The sequence below is a fragment of the Sebastes umbrosus genome, chromosome 15, assembly GCF_015220745.1.
Source record: "Sebastes umbrosus isolate fSebUmb1 chromosome 15, fSebUmb1.pri, whole genome shotgun sequence".
Lineage (NCBI taxonomy): Eukaryota > Metazoa > Chordata > Actinopteri > Perciformes > Sebastidae > Sebastes > Sebastes umbrosus.
The window spans coordinates 18,881,617-18,908,212 of record NC_051283.1 but is presented as its reverse complement, the minus strand read 5'-3'; the positions used below and the strand labels follow the sequence as shown (position 1 = coordinate 18,908,212).

Sequence of the window (26,596 nt, the reverse complement as noted above, 5' to 3'; positions counted from 1 at the left end):
CAAAGCCCTTAATTGGACAGCATTGAAACTCTACACCCAACTATGTCAAGCATCACACACACATTCACACACACACACACAGACACACACAGAGAGAGAGAGAGAGAGAGAGAGAGAAAGAGAGAGAGGCGTTCACATGAAAGAGGGCCACCTGCTGGACCTGATCTTAACGACAGGGAACAGAAACTTAAGGTCCATGTTGATATGTTAGAATACTTTACTCTAGGCTATATAACATCTCACTGCAGGTCTCTGGAGGTTGCCAATTTCACATCTACACGATCACACAGCACATGACTTTATTACAGTCACACCAGCTATATTTACTTATTATTTAAAACATATATCGTAGGATAAGAAATATAGAAACGGCAAATATACTATAAACTATGATATTATGGTGACATATATTATGCTTTGGACAAAAAAAGTTGTATAACTGCAATGGAGTGTTAATATTAAGTAATGGAACAATTTTTGATTTTAATAAAATATCACAATGAATTCATACACATGATTTACACATATAAGCTACTTTACAGATATTTATATTCTATATTATACTTTACTATCTTTTGTAAATAGGCTTCAAACACTTGATTTTTATGTGTTTTGTATGATATTATGTTATGTATTTATTTTGCATTTGTTTTATGTTGTGGCGTCTGAAACTTTAATGTATGTTTAAATGCTGCTGTCTTGGCCAGGTCTCTCTTGCAAAATAGATTCTTAATCTCAATGAGTACTACCTGGTTAAATAAAGGTTAAAAATAAATAAATAAATAAAATAAAATAAAAAGGCAACTACAGACACACTACAAGTTCTTGCAGAATTCCTATAGAAATATTATAGGAACTATGATATTATGGTGACGTATATTAAGAAAAATGTTGTATAACTGTAATGGAGTGTTAATATTAAAGTAATGGAACAATTTTAGATTTTTAATAAAATATCACAACATGATTTACACATATAAGCTACAGATATTTATATTCTATATTATACTTTATGTATTTATCTTTTGTAAATAAAATAACTACAGACACACTACAAGTTCTTGCAGAATTCCTATAGAACAATTTTTAATTTTAATAAAATATCACAATGAATTTACACACATGATTTACAAGCTACTTTACAGATATTTATATTAAGGGACTACAGATGTGAATTAGTTTAAAGCTATAATCTGGTACGGTGCATCAAATGGTGAAATTTATTTTTTAAACTACATGGTCCCTTTTAAATAAATAACATAAAATATATTATACTTTATGTATTTATCTTTTGTAAATAAAAATAAAAAGGCAACTACAGACACATTACAAGTTCTTGCAGAATTCCTATAGAACATTTTTTGATTTTAATAAAATATCACAATGAATTTACACACATGATTTACAAGCTACTTTACAGATATTTATATTAAGGGACTACAGATGTGAATTAGCTTAAAGCTATAATCTGGTACGGTGCATCAAATGGTGAAATTTATTTTTTAAACTGTACATGGTCTCTTTTAAATAAATAAAATAAAATAAAATATATTATACTTTATGTATTTATCTTTTGTAAATAAAATAACTACAGACACACTACAAGTTCTTGCAGAATTCCTATAGAACAATTTTTAATTTTAATAAAATATCACAATGAATTTACACACATGATTTACAAGCTACTTTACAGATATTTATATTAAGGGACTACAGATGTGAATTATCTTAAAGCTATAATCTGGTACGGTGCATCAAATGGTGAAATTTATTTTTTAAACTGTACATGGTCCTTTTTAAATAAATAAAATAAAATAAAATATATTATACTTTATGTATTCATCTTTTGTAAATAAAAATAAAAAGGCAACTACAGACACACTACAAGTTCTTGCAGAATTCCTATAGAAATATTATAGGAACTATGATATTATGGTGACATATATTAAGAAAAATGTTGTATAACTGTAATGGAGTGTTAATATTAAAGTAATGGAATATCACAACACATGATTTACACATATAAGCTACAGATATTTATATTCTATATTATACTTTATGTATTTATCTTTTGTAAATAAAATAACTACAGACACACTACAAGTTCTTGCAGAATTCCTATAGAAATATTATAGGAATATATTATGGTAACCCCGTTTAGCAAAGGGGCTAAGGTGGGGGCACACTATTTATTTACGTGCTGAGAAGACAAGCAAAGCCATAAAAAAAAAGTAAAGCATGCATGAAAAATGGGTGTAGCCTTCAGAAACACAAAGTCCCCCTTGCTGATCAACAGATCCCCTCATCTTCCTTTAAATGCCCCCTCCTTCTCTCTCTCCAACCAACCCCCCTGTCTCTGGTCGAGGTGCATTGTGGGGAGGAAAGCCGTTGCCATTCGACCTCTGCGGGGCCTGCGCGGAGCGGACGCAGCGAGAACCCTCAAATTCATTATGCCTTTAAAACCTTTATTTATTTCCGCATAACCTACATACTCTCACCGGGAGGAAGGGCCACACTCAAAAAAGCTGAAAGAAACAGAAACGACGACGGGGGTTCATCTCTTATCAGGGAAATACATTACACATATTCTTGTCGGAGGATAACTGTTGAGAAAGTGAAGATTCAAATATATTTTTAACTGACAAAAAATGTCCGGTGAGAGAAACCGCAGGTCGCTGGCTTTCCGAGGAGGCGGTGGATTAGCCGGGTTAACGGGTTCCAGCGGTATCGGTGGTGGGGGGAACCGTAACAGCTGGGAGGCCCCGGCCTGTCAAGACCGACATTTTAACGGGAACAGGCCGGATCAAGAGGAGGACAGCAGCAGCGATCTGGGGGCGAAAGGATCAGGAGGATCAGAGAAGAGAGTGGAGGGCGCCGGGTCTGTCAGCGGCGACAGCACCGAGGAACCAGAGGCGGAGGAAGAAGAAGAGGACCCGGAAGAAGGCAGCTTGGTTGACGGCGACAACGACGACCGTGTGGGCTCGGTGGAAGCGGAGGAAGGGGATAACAGCTTGACAGAGGAGGGCAACGGTTCCAACGTTCCCAACGACCAGGAGTCGTCGGCGGTTACTCCCGAGACTGGCTCCCGGAGATCCGGATCTGGTGTAGAGATGAGACCGCAGACGTTGCTCCAGAAACACTCCTCGTTATTCCACGCTTCGTGGTTGCAAGAGTTTCCATGGCTCAAATTCAGCCAGGAGACGGGACTCATGTCCTGCTCTTGGTGTCACAACATTGCCACTAAAAAAAATAAAAACAGCAGCAGCAGCGACGAGCTTGTCAAAGGCAGTCGAAACTACAAGCGGGCCTTGCTGCTGAGACATCACCTGTCTTCTGAGCACGGCAGGAATGACCCCACCAAACAGGTAACACTTAGCTCTCAAAGTCCCAACGTAGTCCCAATACCTGTCACACGTTTTACCATTTACACATGTCATTATCTGTGTTTGTTTGTCACTAATAACTACAAGTTTCTACAACTTCTAAAAGGCGAGAATAGGCTTGTTACCTAAGCTTCCACAATCCCTTCTCCTGGCTGATTAGCTAGCTGCTAACCTGGAGCTAACAGCTAGCCTAGCCCAGCTAGCCGCTTGTAGCTGGTGGTAGATGGGGGCAAGAGGCGGTTAGTGGAAAGCCCCTTAGCGAGGCTACTAACTAGTATTGAATGGCAAAAACACACTGAACCACTTTTTTTTATGTGTGAGTGACACGATTCAGTTAGTGTCTGCCCACTCATTAGTCCAAGTTACAGGCACAAACCTGCTCCAGTGTGTGACACCTGCTAGCTACTATCACACCCTGGGCTGTTTCCCTTAGAAACAGAAATGATTCATTGCATGTCACAAATTAACGTTTAACAACAAATAATTGACAATGTTTGGTGTCTTAGAATACTTTTATTTGGATGCACACTGTACCCTTTTGTTGCAATCAGCAGCTGTCTTGATTGCTAGCTTGCTCCAGAGGTCACAATGGCAAGGGCTCGACCCTAGCAGCCTTTGGGGAACCGCACCCCTACCCAACCCCCTCCTACCTCCCTCCCTCTTTGGCCTCTCATCATGCAGTTCTGCTGGCTCGCAGTCCCGGGTGACCTCTGGCGCATTTCTTCCTCCTCCTCCTCCTCCGCCCTTTGGGGAGCTAAATTAGAGGCATTGTGCTAGAATGACCCCCCAAAATCCATAGATGGTGTCACTTGCAGGGCTGGACAAGAGCAGGAGAGTAAATCATGTTGCCTGGAGCCTGACAGCTTGCCTGGCCCATGTGAATAGGCATGAATGAGTGAAATAGAATGACATGGCACCACCTGACCCCCATCATCCACATATTTCTGAATTAAAGGGCGCTAGTGTTATACCTTTGGGGGATATGTTATGATTAAGGCCCCTGTCTTGTATGCACAAGATTGAAACTATATTGGAAAATTGCCCCTCTTTATTTAATTGGCATATAAAGACTTTGTGGTTAGCCTAAGCTTGAGGTATGTATAAAGTCGTTGACCGTACCAGTATATTGAATGCATATAATCCAAAACAACCAAGTCATTTTGGTGAACTATGTCTTTATTGACGTGCATGAGGTCTTTTTTTATTGGTTCATTATTTTTATTGCAGTGCAGGCAACATTTCTACAGTACTCCTTCAGAGACCTCATAAAAACAGGGAGTGCATATTTACCCGAACAATCTAGTGTCAAAGGGCATTTCTCCCATCAATCTTTCTTTTGAATGAAAAACGTACTGTTAATTCTGTTCCTTGTACATTTCCACACCCGACCTCCTATCCTGACAATGGTCTGGACTGTCAGGGGAATTAAGAGCGGGGTGCCATTTGACTCTAATTTGTGAGGGAAGAGGATTGCACTACTACATTTAGTTCCTTCCTTTCGCACACGCAATCACTAATCAGAAGTGATCCACTAACTTGTACACATGTCTAATTGGTAAGGAGAGCAGTGAGGGTGGATTAGGGGCTTGGTGTGGCTTTTCCTTAGCAACAAGGACCCCAGACACTGTACCGAGAGGTTATCCAGGCCATTTCCTCATGTAGAATAGAGCTGGGACGACAAAGTCCCAGTGCTGCATTATTGGAAATGATTAAATTCTGATTTTTATTGAATTATTTTCTGCGGTTTCGATGTTTCTCAGATTAGATTTTTCTCTTGTGACTGCCTTTAAACCCTTCGTATATACAGTACTGTTGAAATAATGAGCAGCAGTGGATGTTAGGCAAGGTGGCGTTGTGAAGCAATACATTAAAGGGGAATTATGGTGTTATGAGGCCACGTCTTGTTCTATTCACCCATTCCTTGCGTTAGTCAGGCCTCTGCTGCATTCGTTAAAGCTAACTCGATTAGCCCTAGCACACCAGGGCAGCTGTGGTAAATGTGGGTCTCCTTGGAGAAGGGGGCCGTTGTCCTTTAATTCTCTAGACGCTGTCTTGTGCTCAGATTGTTCCCTATGCTCACTGGCAAAAGGTTAAGATGAGGAAAGTAGACCATTGTTTCCCTTGGATCAAATATGAGATCACATATCTGGGATATATATATATAAGTCAATTTTATTCTCAAGTAACTGTTTTTCCTTTGTTCACAAATTGGTGAAAGATTATGTGTCACATTGGTTGTCACACAGTAGTCCCTTGTCATCACCATGTACAGGACTATTCTGCAATTATTGTTCCATATACACATATAGGTACATTGCGTAAATACCACATAAAGTTAGTTTCATTTTCAGTTCTCTCTAGATCCAGCCTCTCCATAAACTCCCTCTTTCTCTCTCATCTGCTTCTATCCTTTCTCGTCTCTCCCTTTTTCATTCTTTGCTTGAATGTAAATAACTAATTTGATTTAAATTCGTAATACAGACACCTGTTTGCCAATATTCAAACATTCAACCCAGGTCAGAATGAGGCTCATGAAGCCACAGCAGACGATCCACGTTGCCTCATCTACAGTAGTTTGACGACCAAACAGATGTTTTACCTGCATCGCTGTGTTGATCTAAATGGGGTGTTAGATAAGATAACGCTACACTTTTCAGATACAATTCAGATATGCGGGACCTATCCAAGTCATTTCACCCCCTCATTTCAGTTAAGACAACCGGCTCATTGTTAAGAGCGAGTCTCCCCGAATGGGAAAGGGGACCCACCCATTGCGGTCTGATGTCTGCCAGATAGATGGGATGTTTATTGGGGGCCACAGGTCAGGGGAATAGGGTGGGGTGCAGCCAGAGGGAGAATTCTTCTTGTTGAATCCGTCAGTGACTCTACCCTCCCCTCGTTTTCTCCCCCCCCCTCCATCTCTGCCTCTTCTGTCAGAGCATTGTTAGGAGGCCGGGAGACACTCAGCGCAGCCCTCCCACACCTTGGGCCAAACGCACACTGCAGTATTGTTCTAGCATCTGGGGACAGACGGGTCGGGTGAGGGAGGGGGGATACAGTAGATGTAGGGAGTTAGGGAAGGACCGGTGGAGATCGCCTCAGGGCAGGGCTGGTCATGGGACTGGATTGACGGTGGGTGGGGGTAGACGAGTGAGGGGATGGAGGCAAAGTGTGCGTAAAAGGTAAACAAGAACTGGCTCCAGTGGGTCATTATGTTGCATGGGGACAGTGCTGTATCACATGATCTGTTAGAGGTGTGTCTAGCTGATGCCGGTGCGTCAACATGCTTGAATTTATGACCATCTTGGTTTCGTTTAATCCACCTGTAAATCAGTTCTTGTTGGCCATTCACTGTAGATTTTAAAGCATCCATGTTAGACCCAGATCAAAGGATTTGTCTTACCCAACGCCCTCTTGGATTCTCCTGCACGCTCATTCTTCCACCCCTACCATCTCTGGCTCAAATAAAAACCTAGCCACGTCACAACTGGGGGAGGCTGATATTGTCCCCACATTCTCTCTTGGCTCAGACTGGTTTTGCCTCCAGCATCTGCTGTGCAGGGTTGGTCTGCTGGTTCTCTAAGCTCACACGTGGCACATCTGGAGAAAGGATGATACTGCTGCCGATGAGGCCAGTATGGTGCAACTTGTCCAGTACCAGGCTGTCCTAACCTGACTCTAATAAGTCCACACACAACTCATATTAGAACTGTCAGGCAAAGTCTTACCTCTCTGGCCCATTGCCTTGCTATGTGTAATGGATAAAAGCTGTGGGGAGTCATGAGGTTCGGGGGTGGGGTGGCCAGTTCGTCGAAATGATAAAATGGGCCTACAAATTCCCAGGGGTATGAGAGCGTTTGTTTATTTACGGCATTTCTAACAAATATACTATTTTTTCTGTTCAAACCTCACCGTCTTGTGACTGTAAAAGTGTTTTGAAGGTATTTTTGTTGCAGGATGCTAAATATAATTCATTATTATTCCGTTTAGCCCAGCAATTTGATAGCTTGTTTGATCTAAACTAGGGCTGTCAAAGTTAACGCAAAATCGTTTTAACGCTAATTTCTTTAACGCATTAATGCAATCGATCTTTCTGAGGTTGTTTTACAGCTAGAGTGAATATACTCGATCATATGAAACTTGAAAACCTAAGGAATCCACTGGTACCAACCATGTCATATTAGCTTGGCGTGGAAAAAACGGCATGACCATTTTCAAAGGGGTCCCTTGACCTCTGACCTCAAGATATGTGAATGAAAATGGGTTCTCTGGGTACCCACGAGTCTCCCCTTTACAGACATGCCCACTTTATTATAATCACATGCAGTTTGGGGCAAGTCATAGTCAAGTCAGCACACTGACACACTGACAACTGTTGTTGCCTGTTGGGCTTGAGTTTGCCATTTTTATGATTTTAACATATTTTCTATGCTAAATGCAGTACCTGTGAGGGTTTCTGGACAATGCTTGTCATTGTTTTGTGTTGTTAATTGATTTCCAATAATAAATATATACATGCATTTGCATAAAGCAGCATATTTGCCCACTCCCATGTTGATAAGAGTATTAAATCCTTGACAAATCTCTCTTTAAGGTACATTTTAAACTGATCAATTGACAGCCCTAGTCTAAACCTATCAAAAGAGGAGAGCAATGGACAAAAACAAAGCAGTCAGATCTAAATGCAGTCTAACTCGGAAGCATATCCAACACCTCTTGTGATAGCACTCCTGCCCTTCACCACACCAATATATTCCACCACAGTACTCGACATGATGACCATGCCCCTCCAGAGGCTTTGATGTGTATATCATGGAATAATTTTTCTCCTCCCTCCTCATCCTCTTCGCCTCCTCACCCACACGCACTCCGGCTCCTTTTCTATGCTTGCGAGTGGGAGCTGCTGTGTAATAAGAGAGTGAGTGCCGAAACCTTTCACAAAGGCCTACAGTGAGTGGACAATGAGCCTCGGGGAGAACACGGGCTATTGTGAAGGCTAAAATGGGGTGACCCAACTCCTTCTCTCTATCGCGCCTGGCTCTCCGTCCCCCTCTGCTCCACATTTTCTCCTCCGCCCTTTTTCTCGAGGCTCAAGGTCTCGCTCTCTCAATCTCTGCCTCATGCTCTCGCTCGCTTTTCTTTGTGCGTGCGTTATCAGGCTTTTTTCTCTTATGCCCCAACCATTTCTCATTTTCTTTTCACACTAATTCTATCAACTTTTCTCCATCAGAACAATTCTGCTCTCTTATCTTTTATTATTTTCTGTCCTTTTTATTTCTTCCAGCCCGCAAAGTACGTCCACTTTCCCCCCCTCTCTATCTGTCACTTATTCTGCCTCTGATTTCATTCCATCCCATCTCTCTTCATCTCTCCCCTCCAGCTGTGGCAGAGGATGATAAGCCCCCCTATACTATCCTGTGTGCCCAAGCTGCCCTGGACAAGCACTGCAGTGTGGAGGGAGTAGGGGTGGGGGGTGGGGGCTGGGTGGGGACCTCAGAGAAATGGATTTAATCTGAATTACTCGAGCTGAAACCCCAGCTGTGTGTGTATGTGTAGGCAGCTTGGTTTCTGTGTGGTCGTGTGTGTGAGTGCACATGCATGTGTGTGCACAGCAGAGATGGTGGTAGGCGGGGGCAAAAATGCAGGGCTCGAGCAATGTGAATTATTCTGGATTAGGACATCTGCTGTGCAATTCTAAAATGAGCCGTAGATGTATGCTGCTACATGTAAGTGCAAAACTATAATGTAGAGTTCTACACATGTATGTGCATTTTTTTTTATTGAGCTGTGTATTTTGTAAGCGTATGCATATACACGTGTAAATACTCCCCTCTTCTCTGCTCCGTACCAGGCTGGCCCTTTGCCCTGTTAAGGGGGAGCAGGGGAGGGGGAGCGGGACTTTTACAGGGTAGTTCTGTGCTTCTGCCAGTTCCCCTCCCATCCTACAGCCACGTTGAGTCCTGTTTGGACACTTGGCGGCCCTCCTCCGGGTCTAATTATGGCTCGTTTTACATCTAGCTTCCAAAATTAAAGAGAGGGAGAGAATTGTATTGTACAGAAGCTAAATGTGTGTAAAATCTTGAATCTCATAACGTTCCAGGCTAACTTTGGAGGTGATAACCAAGGCGAAATTGAAAAGTGTATTCATTCACCATGAAAAAATAATCATGCTTTTGTCTAGAGCTTTTACAAAACCAAGACATTCTCTAGTGTTACTACGAATGGAGTCTTAAATTATGCTCCCGGGAAACTTAATAAAACGAATGCTTCACTGTTGCTTTAAAGGTAATGAAATTCTCAAAAGGTGATTTTTCAACTGAGTTAGAAGGGAATCCTGATGAACAGTGATCATCTTAGAAATGTATGAAAATAGCCATAGGTGATGTCCCATGCTTCTATTTTTGCTTGGGTATGTATTTTTTTCTTTTGCCCTGGATGTCTGAACAAATGCCAGTGCAAAGTGGCATCATGTTGAGGTTTTTGCAGTACATCATAAATGGAAATGAATAGGATAAAATATTCCATCTCCCTAAAACTTAAACAGTAAGTGTAAGGTTTTCATAGCACCCCAATTGAGCAAATATTTCCTTCTAGGCTCACTGTTTTGTTTTTCAGTAGTCATACAAGTAATAGTCGATCAAACAAGCAGTGATGCTAATTTCTACTCTGATTGAAGCACAGCCACAAGATGTCTTTATGAGTAAGCTGTGTCACCGTTTTAAACATTTGATTGACGGAAAATGTTTGCCCTACTATTACTACGTAATAAGCCTAAAAAAAATTATATTCTCTGAGGTTGTCGAATTGCATTCTGGAAAATGTACGAAATCATTAATTAAAATAAAAATAGGTGAGTCACCTTTTTGGAAAGTCTACAGCAGATCATTTAATTACAATGTCTTGTGAAAAGCACTGAACATTGCAGTCTAATAATATGTAATTGTACAATATATGGGACCGATTTCTGGGTTTATTAATCATCATTGGGCCTACAGCATCATATTTTTGTGTTTAGGACTTGTGGAGTTTCAGTTTAATTGAGAAAGGGAATATATTCATGGGGCTAGGTAACACTACCCCACCTTAAAAGTAACACACCTTTCATGCGTCTTTCCCACCTCCTCCATAACAGAAGCCTGTCAAACCTGTTTCACCCCTAGGTTAGGTGCGTCTCTGTCACACTGGGAGCCCCGGGGGTGTATGTCTGTGCGTGTATTTACAGAGTTACAGGAAGGGAACATATATTTGCGTATAAGCGCATTTTTGCATGCTTTTGCAAATTACTTGTGAGAACAAATCTTCAATATTTTTTCTCTTTCTTCTTCTCTTTTACATAAAAGGAGACGATGAGACCCTCAGACAATGGCAGCCCCTCCACTAACTGCTCAGAGGAAGATTACCGCAACAGGCCCAATGAGAACTCCTACTGTTACCAGCTTCTCCAGGAGCTGGACAAGCAACGCAAAAGTGGCATCCTCTGTGACGTCAACATCGTCGTCTCGGGCCAGGTGTTCCGCGCACACAAGAACATCCTGGTTGCAGGCAGCCGCTACTTCAAAACCCTCTACTGTCTGACCAAGGGTGAGGCCCAGGACCAGGCCACGGTCACACACCTAGATGTTGCTGCTGTGCAGGGCTTCTCCGTTATCCTCGACTTTCTCTACTCTGGGAATCTGCTGCTCACAAGCCAAAATGCCATTGAGGTGATGTCTGTTGCTAGTTACCTCCAGATGACAGAGGTTGTACATACATGTAGGGCTTTTATAAAGGATGCCCTGAATATCAGCATCAAGCACGAGGCCCCTGATTCAGTGGTGGTGGACTACAACAAGAGGCAGACGTTGTCCAAAGAGGGTCGAGGGCTGGACCGGAAACCAAGCAACTTCTGGGCCACAAGCATCCTGTCGAAGCTGTCGATCAAGGCCAGCAACAATCAAGGAAAGGATGCGATGGAAGAAGAAGACGAAGGTGGCAGGGTGAAGGAGGAGACCAGCGATATAGAGGTGACAGTGGCCGGGGGTGAGGGCTGTGCCCTGGTGACCCCCGGAGCCTCTGGCAACTGGGTCCACCACAACGACAACTCGTCTGATTCAGCAGAGACCAATGAAACGCGGTCGGCGAGTGGCCAGGTGTTCGTCTGGAACGAGCCAACCACAGGTGGCGCTGCAGGGGCACCCGCAGCAATAAAGCGAGAAGCACCGGATGCTGCTGCAGGAAGCGGACGGAGGAAAAAACAGACCACCACGCGGCGTTTTGTGTACAACTTTCCACCAGAGCCTGAAGAGGGATTTGACGAGGGGATGTTCATCCAGCCATCGGCCTCCTACCCCAGAGAGGACTTCTCCTCCCTCTCCGAAAATGCTGGTATGACGCACATATGTACCTCTAAACACACCTCACCACCCCCAGTCCTCTACCCTATAATATATGAATTGCTTTCACCGTTAATCATGAATTTGTTATTCCTATTAGTCACACTGTATACTCACTGTAAGTAAAAGAAAGAGGCTCCCTTCTTAAGTTAGAGAGGTGCATGCGGAATTTCTGTGGCGCATTCAGTTAAATGAGCTTTATTCAATAGAGGCTACTAACACAAAGCACAACCACATGGCCAGGGTCAAGGAAGAATGAAGATTAAAAGAGGTGGTTCTAGTAACTTTTTATGATCCAATCCTGCCAAAATTCTTCCTTGGCAAGAAGATCCTAAAGGAATCACAGAAATGTTTTGAAATAAAATGCAGTGGTATAACACTTCTGCCAAAAGAATTTATCAATATACATCCATGTAAAGGCCCCATGCACTCCTCTATGTAACTGTGTGCATTGCTTTTGTCAGCAAACTTGGCCTAAAGCTACTACTATTTGGAGATGCAATAACCAGTTATGTCAGGTAGCCTCATTAGCTAACCCAACGCCTCTGTGCCCCACCCTCTCCCCCATCGCCATCAGTTTAACCTCTAAACACTAAGATTACTGTGACATTCAGTTTCTTCTTGTTCCAACACTTACTTGAAGTTAAATTATGCTCACACAAACTCAGACACCATGTTTTTATGGCTGCACCAGTGCATCAATATTTGATATCTTTGGTAAAACTGTGTATTTATTTACAATTTTAAATGAAATTCTGTAGGTTTAAACAACGCTTGTCCCCACATTGTGCATTTATAATAATTTATCCACCAGGGGGTCAGTGGGGCTGAAAAGAATAACCCTGATCAATCCCATGGATTCAGGATTTGAATCTTGTTTTGCTGTTTTCCAGCCTGCAAAAATGTTTGCATTATTTTAGCACTGGCAGATCACACCTTTTTGTTGCTTGGGGGCAGCATTGCCTCATTTATATGAATGATCTGTCACCATATAGTGACGTATCTAATTGTGTCACACCCACGATCACAGATTCAGTGCTAATAAGCTAAGCTGTGTGATCACCCGCAGTGGGAAACACTGGCATGATCACTAGTTTTCAAGATCAAATTATTGATCACATCCCAAAATGAATGGATTTTCAGCTTTCGATCAATGTCCTGCTGTTGCACCTAACAGGATATTTGCTTATCAAGCGTTTTACCTGCTGTGCACAGCCAAGAAGTGAGTCACTCACACAGCCACGATCTCCACTAATCACTCCAGAGCAGGGGGTTAATGAAAGTTTACGCCCACCTGGAGTGCTTTGTCTCAACACAGAGGTGCGTTGCCACATCGCTGCTGAGACTTGTTCTAAAGAAAAGATGAGACATTTTATAAGGTTAAGTCCAATTCAATTATTTTGAAGCAATTTAATGGTTCAGAATGGTATGCGATAATGTTCTATTGAAGAAAATAATGAAATGTCAATATTTAAAGTGAGTGAAGTGGAAAGTGAATTACCGATCCCGAAACGTGCTATGTGATGTGGTTGGCAAAAACATTGACTCCATATGAACTTTCACTAAATCATTTTTTAAATCTTGCTTGATAGAACTTTTGCACATTTTCACCTTCTCCCTTTTTCTTTACCATTTGATACCTTGCACTCTCTGTCCCTTAAAGAGGACCTATTGTGCTTTTATGCTTTTCCCCTTTCCTTTAGCGTGTTATATAGTTTTTTGTGCATGTAAAAGAAAGCAAGCTACAAAGCTCAAAGTCTACACCAGAGGGAGATACACTTCCCCCCAGAAACACTGCTCCTTAACTGCCTGAAACACCTTGCTTGAATTGCTGGCTTTTCTTCTGTAACGTGGTGATGTCACCAAGTAACACATTTGCGTAATACCTGCCTTGCGGCTAGTTTGACACGCCCTCAAACAAAGCTAATTAGAGCGGAGCTGTGGCCAGTGTACAAAATTAACCCTTTGACTCACCAGCCAAGGGGACGGATAGATGAAAAAATCCATGGGCCAAGCATATTTTTTTTACCGGCCAAAATAATAAATTACCTTTTTGTGTCACATATACATTTGTTTCAGTAGATTTCATTTAGTTAATAAGGTCTTATGTTGAATACAAAACTAGTAGAACTTAATTAATTTGCATGTTTGTTTTGATTTTGATAACAATGCAGCTAAGTTAAATTTAAATATATTTTTTAAGTGTAAAAAGTAGCAGGAGCTCAAACAGAGCGTTTCAGACAGAGGGTGAAAAGAGTTGCAGCAGCACAGGTGGTATGAGAAAAATAAAGCGGTTTTTTTTTTTATATTAAAGCATGTAAACATGTTCTAGTAGAAACCCAAAATACACGTATGCACCTGAAAATAAGCATAATAGGTCCTCTTTAATCTATCCATCGCTCCATCTATCCTATCCACATCCAGTGTAGCGCTCATAGTAATCTCTTCCCTCAGCTCCAGCCTTCTCCTTCTGTTGGCCCCATTAAGCATGGCACTCCATGTAACCATAATGATATCAGATATTAAGTGGAGTGGTATGGACGGGGGGATGGAGGGGATGTGTGTAGAACGAGAGAGAGAGAGAGCTACATTTTGTGTGCGTGAGCGAGAGAGAAGCCCTCCCTAATGCAGGGAAATGAAGAAAGCAGGGGAAACATTTCTCCCCCTAGGCCTCCCTAAATGCACTTGAATGCTCTTAGTGCCTCCAACTCCTCCTATGGCTCTTTTTAATGTGTGCACAAAGTGATCCACGGTGTTGTAATGGCTTAGAGAGACGCTCAGTTAAAGACGGAGTTTGTCTGCATGTGTGCTAACTCTCCAACCTTCCTCCTCTTCATGCATCTGTGTTGTTTAGCTCCACGTCTCTACTTAATGTATACTACATTTCCAAATAAAGATACGGTTAGGACTTCAAGTAGGCTGTTAGTCACAGTAAAAGGTTTCAAGGGAACTATTTACCCTTAAATGATAGTTTTGTGTTCAACAGTCCATTCATTCATACAGTAGACTCTTAGTTTAAATATAGATCTGTGAATATTTAGTCTCTGTAAGGGCTTAAAATGGTAACGATGTGTCCGTCTCTATTGTTTAACATGTGTGAGAGGTGATGTCCAGAGAATTTGAGGCAGAAATGTGCAACACATTATCCTGATGCTGTTTGATGTTGGGATGAGAGGCACTTTTTTTTTTAGCCACTAGAAATGAACAATTGGCATAATTGTGAAGTTGCATTCATTACTGTGGGTTGTTTATCAGTGACCTCATAGTGTGACATCGTCCGAAATGGCATACTAAGCACTACATACCCGATATGTTTACCATCGCTCAACGTACTTTTGTGTGAATAAACAGTAGTATGTATCTTTTCGGACACACTGAGCTGTAATTTACATCGTCATTTCCTGAGAGCCTCCTTGATTGTTGTAAACGAAACGAGCAACGACCAGATTCTGAACTAATTTTAAATATATATTACGCCTATCAAAGTGAAATCTTATACTTACGCTTAAATTGAAGCGTTGTTGATGTTACAGAGCTGTCCGTCAACATCTGTTATGAATGTTGTGTGTAGTGTCCAGTGTTTGCATACTTTTAATATTTCACCGGAAATAGTATACAATTTGCGTACTATTGGTTTCATACTAAGGGTACAGACATACTAAAAAAAACTCTCATACTGTTTTAGTGTACTTAATAGCATGTTAGTATGACATTTTGGACACAACCCATATTAAGCATTTTTTTTTAGCAAAAAGTGTTTTCCAAATTTTATTTTTTTGGTTCCCTGTTAGAGGAATTTTTCCAAATGCTTTGTGAAGTGTTGCTGTTTTTTTTTTGTTTTAGTTCAGAGGTTTTGTGACAGTAAAGGATTTCTTTAACAATTTTTACTCTGTTCATCTATTAAGACAAGTTGAGACAAACAGAGAGGACAAACAGAAAGGAGAGCCACATGTAAATTATATTTTTTAGGACAAAATTTGGTCGCTTCCTGCCTCATAATGCAATGCTGAGTCCATTTCAGTTTTTAAATCTAGACTTTAGCGAAGCGTTTTAGTTGATGTAGTTTTTTTCTTGTTATCTAGGTAAAGTGTCAGTTGGTTATGTGAAAGCTGCTTCATTTTTTTTAATTTATTATTATTATACATTTTTCTACGGTAATGTGTCATATTTTTCTCCACACCGTAAAAGCTTTTTAGCCCTGCCTTCAGGTTTTAGGACATTCTTCACTTTGTAGGAAGAAGTGGGATCCAGTGGTGTGCATGTAATATTCTGCATTTGTTTACTTCTGGGTAGAAAGCTGCTGTGTCATGGAGTCTACTGTACTGTATGTGTAGCGTCAGAGCACTCAGCTATATTAATGCCATTTTTCACTCCACATCTTCTGGAACGGACATGAAAAAGATGGTCAAGTACCATTTATGGACCCGAAGCTTTCAGTTTGTTCCCACAGCCAGTCTTGTGTTGCATACAGTGCTCATTTGTTGTGACTCGCTCTGGATGTGTGCGTCACATGATGTCTTAAATGTTAGTTACGCTTTACTGGAATATTGCTTTACAAAGCAAAAATGAGAATGTGTACGATCATTATTAGCCATGTGGGTTATTAGATTATTCTATAACACACAGTCATGCAGACGAGACGAGGAAGTGTTTATCTTTTTGATCGGCACCAAAAACTCTTCTGGTTGTGAAAAGCTCGCTTTAAAAACTAGACAGCCTTCTTGCACGATCAGTCATCGCTGGTTTGCATATTTCTGTTCGAGCCCATGAGCAGTCATCCACCAGTATTAGCTGTCCCAGTTTCCCACAGTGATGTCACTCGTTTGGGTTTCATTTTGCTTTAGTTTGATTTGTGCGGTCATGCTCCAAGGATAGAAACCTAGTAGCCCAAATGGTGGTATTCTTTCTGCTGTTTTGTATGTCTTCCCTTTCAAAACGTGTCTTTTTTAAAATATTTTTCCTCTTTTTTTTAAAGAGGTTGTTAGTTGCAGCCCTAAACATTTCATTTGTTGAAGAATTGTTGTCTTGTTGATTCATCTACTGGTTATTTTTCGATTGATGTAGTCTTTAAAATGCCAGAAAACAGCTTGTCACAATTCCCTAGAGTCCGAAGTGTATGTCTTTTTTTTTGTCCAAAACCCAAACATATTCAGTTTAAAATTTTACAAGACTGAGAAAAGCAAAAAATCTTCACATCTAAGAGGCTGGAACCGTCAAATATATTGCATTTTTTGCTGGAAAAAATGTCTGAAACAACTGAAGGTAGACAGTTTACAGAGTGACAGGAATGCTAGTGTTGTGTGGAAAATAACAGTTGAAAGTGAAGGCTGGTTTCAGCGATATAAGTACTTTGCCATCGCTGTCTGCTCTTACCACGCTGAGCCCACAGCCAGCACTCATGGCCAATAAATTCTTGGGTCTTCTCCAAACAACGCTGTTGGATTGTTTAAAGGGTGCATGCTGCACACAGACACACACACACACACAGCAGGTGAAATGCATTTGCATACACACTAGTGTCTGTTGAAGCGTGCACACGAACACACGCCCACGCACAATAACTTCCCCAATCCCTGCGAGGTGCAAAGCCGCCAGGGGCAGTCCCTTCCCTCCCTAATCCACTCTAATGCACTGGGGCTGTCCTCACTATTCCAAATATTGACCCAGGGAGAATGGACACACACACACACACACACACGCACGCACGCACGCACACACACACACACACACACACACACACACACACAGGGTGTGGGTCTTTAATGGGCTCTAAGCGCTGATGCTGGAGGAACCGGACACACACAGGTGCTCACACACAAGTGCTTACAAAGGCCGAGTGTAAGCTGAGCCGTCGTGAGGGCTCAACTCTAATTAACCCCCTCCCTCCTGGTTACACCGTCAGTTTGTTCCCCTGGCCTGGGGAGCACACTGTTTTACATATAGTAGGGACCTGTGTGTGTGTGTTTGCCTATGTTGTTAACTGAAACTTCCATTGTTTCATGTGGGGGGTGGCTAGTTGTGTACACAAGGCGTTGTGAGGTGTGTGTGTGTGTGTGTGTGTGTGTGCACCCCCACCCAGGCTCTCACCACCTCTCATCTCTCTCTCTCCCTCTCACTTCTCTTGTCCCCCTCCTCCCCCCCTTTCCCAGAGCTGGCCAATCAGATCCAGTATAGCATCATCCAGGACTTACAGCAAGGGGAGTCCTGGGAGAATGGTAAGACGCCGCTCTCTCTAGACTACCGCTAAACAAAACAAAAAAAAAGCAGGCTGCTTCAGTGAAATCTTTAACTAAAATGCATCTTCTCAAATGAGTGTGGGCAGTCCAGTCAGTATGTCTCCTTGAATAAGAGAGCAAACACATTTCTATTAAAGGGTTCAACCAGCGTTCAAATGCGTAGCTTATCTGCTTGACCCGGTTATACAAAATTATGATCTACTGCGATATTGACATTTAAAATGCGTGCTCAGCTCATAGAAATCTCCACTGCATGTCAAATCCAGCGCTTGTTAAACTAACAGCCAGCCACTAGGGGGCGATCCAGATGTGTTGGCTTCCCTTTTGGGTAGCTGCAGCTGCAGCCTGAGAAAAACTTTGCTGAATGTTGCGCCTGCAGTCCAGGGTAGAAGAGTAATACAACAGAGAGCAAATGGGCAAAATGAAAATGCACTGAATTCAGTTGAAGAAGAACCTTATTTTAAGTTGTATTTTGATGCAAAAATGTGTACATTAGCAGGAATGTAGCACAACATGGCAGTGAAAGCAGTGCTTTGTTTATTTACATGTGAAAGTGCAATACATTTTTTATCTCTGAAATCAGTGAATAATCGTGATAAATAATCATGATCTCAATATTCATCAAAATAATCATGATTCTCATTTTGGACATTATCGTCCAGCCCTGCCTTGTCTACAGTACACAAGGCTGTGTGTCATAATTCCATAATTCGCACTAATTCTAAGTATGTATGCAAGTATGCAGTGTGTTCACAAGTGTCGAAATGAAGTATACCTAAATGTGACAACTTGAAAAAAAAACCATCTCATTTTAAGTGTGCTGTTGATGGGAACTACTTTCCCACAATGCACTGCACAAAGGCAACGGAGGTGCTGCTCACAGCTTAAAAAATGTAAAACTACTTGTTGATGGTGGTCAAACAGCTTTGTGAACACCCCAGAAAACAAGAATAACAAAAAGATTTTGACTTTTGTGAAATTGAATTGGTGTTAGGTTGCAGTTTGACTGATAGGCGTCGCTGCCTGTCAGTTGTGAGTTGTGAGTTGTGGGTTGAGATATCAGCTAAAAAAGCACGAGGGGGAACTAGGGAACCGGGCTCTAGTCAGATTGGCTGGCAAGGTTGTATCTAAAACTATAAATCTGTAGTTGAATTAAAGGTGCTATTGATAACATCCAGCCACTAGATGTCGCATTCCCCTGTTCCATTGCATTACAACAACAAGTGGTTGCCAGGCACATACCGTCAATCTCAGCCATTAATCTGATTTTTCCACACTAACTCACGACGCAGAGATACCACGTGATACCAACGTCGTTTTACTGTTGGCTCACAAGCCTTGTTAGAAGTGGGAACCTAACGTCTGATATCTTCCACAGAGATGAACAAAACATTCATTTTGGACCTGCCAAAATCTTTTAAATGATTAATTCACAATCATAATTTTTTTCAGGAAAAGCCATACTTTATTCAGCACCTTTCTAAAGGCTCTGTGGATGCATTATTTAAAAAAAATATTCATCTACATAAAATGAGACATAAATGAGACCTTTAAACTAAAAATTAGGTGCTCTTCTTGTTTGTTTTTTAAATAAAGCTTTAGTTTGAATTCAGGCCCTCTCAAGACCATTTTTTGCCTGCTCTGTATTTATAATGACAGATAGTGAAAATTAAATTTCATAGCCTAAATTAACAGCTTGTTGCACATCCATAAGGTGTACAACACACATACACACAGTCACGGGAAATACACAGGTGACCTGCTTCTCATCAACCCTTCCTCCTCCCTCCTCCCCCTAGCAACCTGCCCTGACAACGCCTCTGTTGTGTGCTCAAACAAAAGGCCCGGCCCTGTTCCCCCACTTCTCTCAACCCTGAAGACGAGCCACTCTGTTTGGAGTCTTTTCAAAATCAATACGTTGCTTATTTATTTGTAAACCCAGCTGTCCTCAGTAGCTTGTTAGCATAAACATCCTGAGAGGGTTAATGAGGTCCATGCTGGTGTGAGGACATCTTGATTTCTTTCTTTTAGACACTGAAATAAAAAAATCATGTCATACCATATGCTCTAGTCGTTAAGTAGTATACTAGCTAATGTTGATGGATGATACATAAAGGCGTTGGGATTTTTTAGCTTTTCTAATTGTATTTGATGTTAGGAGTTGCTAATCATATTATGGAACTTAATCGTGTGCGCTTGAGCAGTTTTGCAGAAAATTGCTGTAGACTTACAGTATTGGGTAATTAGCACTATGGTTTATGTAAAGTAGACCGTTTCTTAATATAATGAGGCAGAGTCATTAAATTATTAGTTGTACCTCTTTATGAAAAGTTGCAATCACAACTGTTACATCGCCAATGAAGATTTCTTTTTGCCCAATGATGCCAAAAATATATTGCCTACTGCAGGTTTAACTATTTTGCCTTAGCTTAGCCACAGTTTTGTTGTTTTTTTGCCATAAACACAATCTTTCCCTAACCTTGACCATACCGTAGTTGCCTTTGACATGTAACCAAAAACTTGTTGCCTACTGAAGCTTTAATGGCAAATACATACACCTCTTATTTGAAAATAATAAAAAGTGCAACTTCAGGACCCGCTGCTTCAGTTCTCAAGATACAAGGCAGTGCAATATTTAACAATAAATAAAATAAATCAACTTATATTCAATCATTTTCAATATAAACGGTAGAGCAATAATATTGGAGTCTCAGTAGGTGTGTGGAAAGATTGGTTGTGTTGCCATTATTATCAAGGACATCTCCCTTTTTGCAAAAGCCAAAATGTTTCCACACGCTGGACCTCAAACACGGCTTGAAAATCTCTCACTCGTCTGGCTCTTCCCCGCCATCAGCCACGCTTCGTTTTGTTGTCATCTATCTGAGATTGGCGTTGCTGGTGCACGTCGATGACGTCATACAATGGGAGAGTTAACCGGAGTAACGTTTACTTTACTATTAAAAGTGCTAAAAAAATACATCCATATAACGTTTGTCGTGCTTAAATACAAGGTGCAAAATCTTAGTATCGATATAATAGGTTATTCACCTTGCAAGTTTTAGATGAATTGTAGATCGATATTCGTCCCCCTTGAAGGACAACTTGCAGAGTACCTACTGTATCGATGTAGTTGGATCGTAGAAATATAAATCATTACATCGATGTAGTAGATGAATCGTTACACCCCTAATTTCTTTCACATCGTACACCAAACTGCATTATTCTGTGATCTGTATAACGACACAGATGCATGTTTCTGCTTTACATTCACTGCTAATATGAATCTGTATCATTTCTGACATCGCCATGGTGAGGCCTCTTTGCAGACCGTTACTTAGCAACAGTGCTAGAGCTGGATTGTGAAGTTTACATGGCTGCCATGGTTCTATCTCTGCAGTTTAACAAACTTTGACTAGAGGGGCTTTTTGTGATGCATCAGTTTGTGGTGTCTTATTCTCTCTAATGGCCACCGCATCCTAACTCAGTGATTTGATAAACAGGATATTGGTTCCTGACACACCCTTCTTTCATCAGAGGATCTATAGATGCAAATGTAGCTTTTATGATCGTTGTCTTCTTCCATCTCCAGTTTGTTCTTCCAGTCCACTCAAATCAAAACTTCACTCAAACCATGGTTGTGTTTTTTTTTTAAGATGTAATTGTACACTAAATGTTACTAAATCACTGCATCTGCATGTCTTGTGTTTCTCTCCGTCTCTACCCAGGCGAGTCCTCACACCTAGCCCTCAATAAGCTCAAGTGCCCCCACTGTAACTACATCGCCAAGCACCGGCGCACGCTCAAGAGGCACCTGATCATCCACTCGGGCGTGCGCTCCTTCAGCTGCGACATCTGTGGCAAGCTGTTCACCCGCCGCGAGCACGTAAAGAGACATTCCCTGGTGAGTCCACATATGCACAGGATCCTCTCCTCTCTTTTACACCACCATGTGATGTGCATCCATCCACCATCTTGTGCCAAACGCTACAGCGTTTTTGGCCACCCTCACGCCTTTGCACTCCGGCTCACTGTTTGTGTCTGGGAGCTTTTTGCTCGAGGGAATGAGTGCAACAAGATATTTTTAAAAGCAGGAATTTATGGCTATGATATCTGTTTTCTAATGTAGGGAGTATCTCAGAGTCTCTCACAGAGTGGTACAAAACAAATGGATTAGAAATCAGGAGGCTATATATTTGTACTGGCAGCACAACTTGAAAGGACAGGCAGGCATTGTCCTGTTAAATAATAGTGTTATCAGTCAGACTGTTAGAGTTTAATGGAGGGGGGGGGGGGTTACTAAACTTGTAACTCTACTACCTCTGATTTCTTACTCCATATTCAATATTTGGGGAATATCTTTAGTGTTTACAGGAATGGCACTTATTCGCTTTCTTGTTGAGTTAGATGAGAAGATCGATACCACTCTCATGTCTGCGTGCTAAATATGAAGCTACCACTAGCAGCCAATTAGCTTAGCTCAACATGAAGACTGGAAACAGGGAAACAGCTAGCCTTTTGTTACCTTAGAATGAGCTGTTTGTATCTACATAGGGAGCAGGTCCCCTCTCCACAGACTCCACCATGTTGCACCGCTACGGACCTCCTGGGGCAGATCATTGTTTTCATGATCCTATGTCAATCTAAAATAAATACCATAATAGCTAGAATATTCATTATTTTTGCAGCGAAAAGCTAAGGCCTCGGTCTTTCGTCTTGTCACGTTGTATGATCGTGATGACGTTGTTACATTGCGTGTGGTACAGAATGTGGTATTATAATAGTAGTAGTAGTAGTAGTAGTAGTAGTAGTAGTAGTAGTAGTAGTGGTGGTAGTGGTGGTAGTGGTAGTATTGCCCCGTAATGGCTGCGGGAAATTGTTGTTTGCAAGATCCTGTTTAAATCGATGTAAAATAAAAAACATAATAGCTAGAGCATTCATTCTTTTTGCAGCAGAAAGCTGAGGCTTCTGCCTTATAATGATGACGTCATTAAGTTATGTTACATGCGGAACGCAACAAAACTATCAAAACGCCTTTGCACTCTATTGCAAAAAATAAAAAATGTGCATAGTTCAAATAACTTAAGAAGTTTTAATAAATATTTTGTTCATGTTTCTACATTCAGAAATCTTTTGGATCAATATTTTTGTTTGCTTATTTCGTAACATTTGATGAAAAAACATGTCCGATTTCTTTTAATTTTTGTTTTTTTGTTTATTGACTTATATAACCTTTTAGCTGTGGTTGTACAGATTTTAGGGATGTGAAGCATTTGAAGATACTCCAAGAAATGACATCACAATAAGCAAAAATACCAATGTAGGCACTGGGGAACCATTTCTATTGCAGAGTTCAAAGGGTTAAAGCGACCAGTGAATGCAAACTTCAAATGGCAACTGACCTCACTCACCTCATCTCCTCAACACTCTCCTCCTCTTTCCCCGTCTCTCTCACAGGTGCACAAGAAGGACAAAAAGTACAAGTGCATGGTATGCAAGAAGATCTTCATGCTTGCAGCCAGCGTTGGCATCCGTCACGGCTCGCGGCGCTACGGCGTGTGCGCGGACTGCGCAGACTCGCACCAGGCCACTCAGGAGGGCCTGGAGGCCATGGAGGGCATGGAGTTTCCTCGCGACGAAGACTTCGAAGGCGAAGAAGGGGAGGACCTGGATGGGGAGGAGCCTACCGACAACGACCAATCAAATTGGGGTGAGGGCAACGCTGGTGCTGCCCCGGAAGAGGACTAAGAATTTAAACAAGCTTGAGAAACAAAAAAAAAAGGTTGATGTTTAATATATGTATTCAAAAACTAGCTGGTAAACAATCAACTCCAAAGTGCTATCAAACCTTGAGGTTACTTAATTGTGCAAGTATACGACAAAGATATGGATTTAAAAAAAAAGCTTTCGTAGAGTGGGAACTCCAAGATGTACAGATTTTATTATTGTTAAAATGTGTCCAACTCTGGGCCCAGAGCCCACAAGAGAAAGATTCTATCGACGAATAATATGATAAATCAGGTTTTTGGTGATGTATTTTTATTTCCTGTTTTTCGGGGGAGAGTTGGGCAGGGTGATGATGTAGTTTTTGAGCTGGGGTAGGCCAATCATCTAAAAGAAAAAGCGAAATGTTAATTATTTAATTTATGAAGAGAGGTTATTATGGTCTTATCAATAATTTTTTTTATTTCTGTTTTTGTCTGCAAGCAGAGGCACAGTAATGCTGTCGCTTTCTGCACAATCTGAAAGTATATTGCTTGGTGCTTGTAGAAGTACACAGAAGAAGAGCATTATTGTCCACAGGAAGATTTCTAACTTGCTCTGTAGATCTTGTTTAGATGCGCTAAATCTTATTATATTATTCTTTTCAAATTTTTTTTCTTTCTTTCCCTGTGCAAATCTTGGAACCAAAAAATCTGTTTTGTGACTCTAATGTATCGCAGCCATATTTATGATTAATTTAAGAGGGCTGTGATATTGTGCCAAACAGACCGCACACCAAGATTTAGCAGGAAGCAAAAACTACTGAATACGCTTAAAAAAAAACAAATAAAAAAAAAGACAACGTGAGTTTTTTTTTTGTTAAGCGGGAAAAAAGATGAATAAAAAGAAAAGTACAAGGGGAAATGTTATTGCTAGCTTTATACAAATCACGGCGTCACAGTAACACTTTATTATTATTAATAAACAAAAGCATTTGACTTTCACTTAAAGCTTGAATTTTGCCAAATGACGAAACGTTTGGTGCTGTAATGCTTGTCGCAGAATACTGGACCTACAGGCTATATATGATGTTTATAATCATAAAGCTTAAACTGACTCAGTTATACATATGTAATCAGCTTAAACTATAGAACACTGTTGTGCTACGGCGACTATCAGGTATGCTTTGCCATTTGTTTTTAAGCTTTTATTTTATTGAATGCACACACGAACACACACATACCATTTTGTAGAACTACCGGCAGTACTTGTAATTGACGTTTTGCGGACCTAAGTGGACATCAATACCTGTATACGTTTGTTTATATTTGGTACTGAGTTATAAAGTAAATACAGTATATATATATATATTTTGAATCACTTGAACGTTGGTTGCGAGGAGGAAGAAGTGTGCAGAAAATCATGATGTGTGATGTTTAAGTCTGAGAGAACTCCATTTTTCATGTGTAAAAGCTAAACAACATGTCATCGGTTTAATTTGATGTAAGTTTGTTTTTATTTCTTTTAGGTCTGCCAGGTAGAAAAACACTTTGTTCCACAAAAAGTGAAGCTCTATGGCGCCTCATAGACATGCACTTACTATTGCGTTCATGAAAATAATTTTCTTTTTATGTTTTTCTTCGCTTCCCCCAAAAGCGGGTCTGAATGGAACTATATATAACTGTTGTGTCTTTCTTCCAATGCGCAACTTTTTTTTATTATTATTAGACATTTTTGTTTTTGTTATTTAATATTATATATATATTGACTCCAAAATGCAATCAAGACTGTTAATTTCTATTTGTCCAACCAAAATTGTTGTTTTAATTATTGTTGAACTATAATGTATGAGAAAAGCCAGGTGAAAACTTGCTTAGTGTAGAAAAATCCTTGCTCGTGTCTGTAATTGTTGAGATTTTTAAATGTTTTTATGCTACAGAAATCATTCACTTTACCCTAGATACATATTTTGTTTAATTTTGTCCTTTTCCACAGATGTTTCCTTTCTCCTTTGTTCTTTCATTAAGCACATATTTTCTAAAGAAACACGGATTGTTTGCGGGTTAAAACCTTGGAACAGCAGTATCTGTTCATATGCAGTGGAATATACAGTATGTACTGAAGTGCTGATGATACAGAAGACGTGTAACCTCCCTTTAATCTCAGTGGAAGAAGATATATTTTAAGTCATAGAGATATTCATCCTCTTCGTGTCACTTTTACCTTCAAATCACTGTGGGAGGGGTTATATATATATATATATCTATATATATATATATGTGGAGATTATATGAGATAAATATATAAATATATATATGAAGAATATATTATTTAACTAGTGGATTTACTTAATGGAACACATGGACGGTCAGCTCCAAACCTCCTGGCGTGGCGGTTTATTTCCGTGAACTTTAACCTTCCTCTGTCGCTCTCTGTTCACGCTGTGTGCTTGCTCATTACACCATCCTGTTGTCTTGTTTGTTCTTTTGATACTATTTACCATCCTACTGATTTTACTGTAATGAATGAAACTCAAAAACTATGATGTATCATTTTTAGAATTTATGCTGTATTTGTTATATGGACAAAAAAAAAAAAACCAACACGAAAAAACGAAGCAAAAACACTACAGATGTAAAAGCAGAGGTTTTTTTTCCCCAGCTGTATTTTTTTACGCTGTTGCAAAAGGTTGTATTTTTCAATTTCTCTCGAACTTTAACAGTGATGCAAAACTCGGGCCGCGCCTCAGTGCCCTCCGAACACAAAGCAAATTCAGGTTACTCTTTTTACGTTTTTATCGAAGGTTTTCAAAGATGGAACTACATTCTCCTTTTTTCTGTCTGAATTGTACTACTGTTCCTCTCTATACTACATTTTAAGAATAAAACTTTGATATTGCTTTAAA

The 26,596-nt window shown here is 40.6% G+C and overlaps 1 protein-coding gene across 2 annotated transcripts; it reads left to right on the top strand.

Moving 5' to 3' along the window:
- The first annotated feature begins 2,380 nt into the window (after window positions 1-2,380).
- zbtb10 (zinc finger and BTB domain containing 10) lies at window positions 2,381-26,596 on the top strand. 2 transcript variants are annotated; one of them, XM_037794133.1, is made up of 5 exons: window positions 2,381-3,365; window positions 10,724-11,747; window positions 17,905-17,970; window positions 21,717-21,892; window positions 23,446-26,596. In XM_037794133.1, exons 1-5 carry the CDS (start codon window positions 2,649-2,651, stop codon window positions 23,734-23,736), a joined length of 2,274 nt encoding a protein of 757 aa, XP_037650061.1. In that variant the 5' UTR covers window positions 2,381-2,648; the 3' UTR covers window positions 23,737-26,596. The 2 variants fall into 2 exon arrangements, with proteins under 2 accessions (XP_037650061.1, XP_037650062.1); XM_037794134.1 differs by lacking the exon at window positions 17,905-17,970.

Coding starts and splice junctions, on each gene's coding strand:
- zbtb10 (XM_037794133.1), top strand. CDS start 2,649: ATGTCCGGTGAGAGAAACCGCAGGTCGCTGGCTTTCCGAGGAGGCGGT. Junction 11,748..17,904: donor CTCCCTCTCCGAAAATGCTG/GTATGACGCACA, acceptor CCCCTTTCCCAG/AGCTGGCCAATCAGATCCAG. Junction 21,893..23,445: donor ACGTAAAGAGACATTCCCTG/GTGAGTCCACAT, acceptor TCTCTCTCACAG/GTGCACAAGAAGGACAAAAA.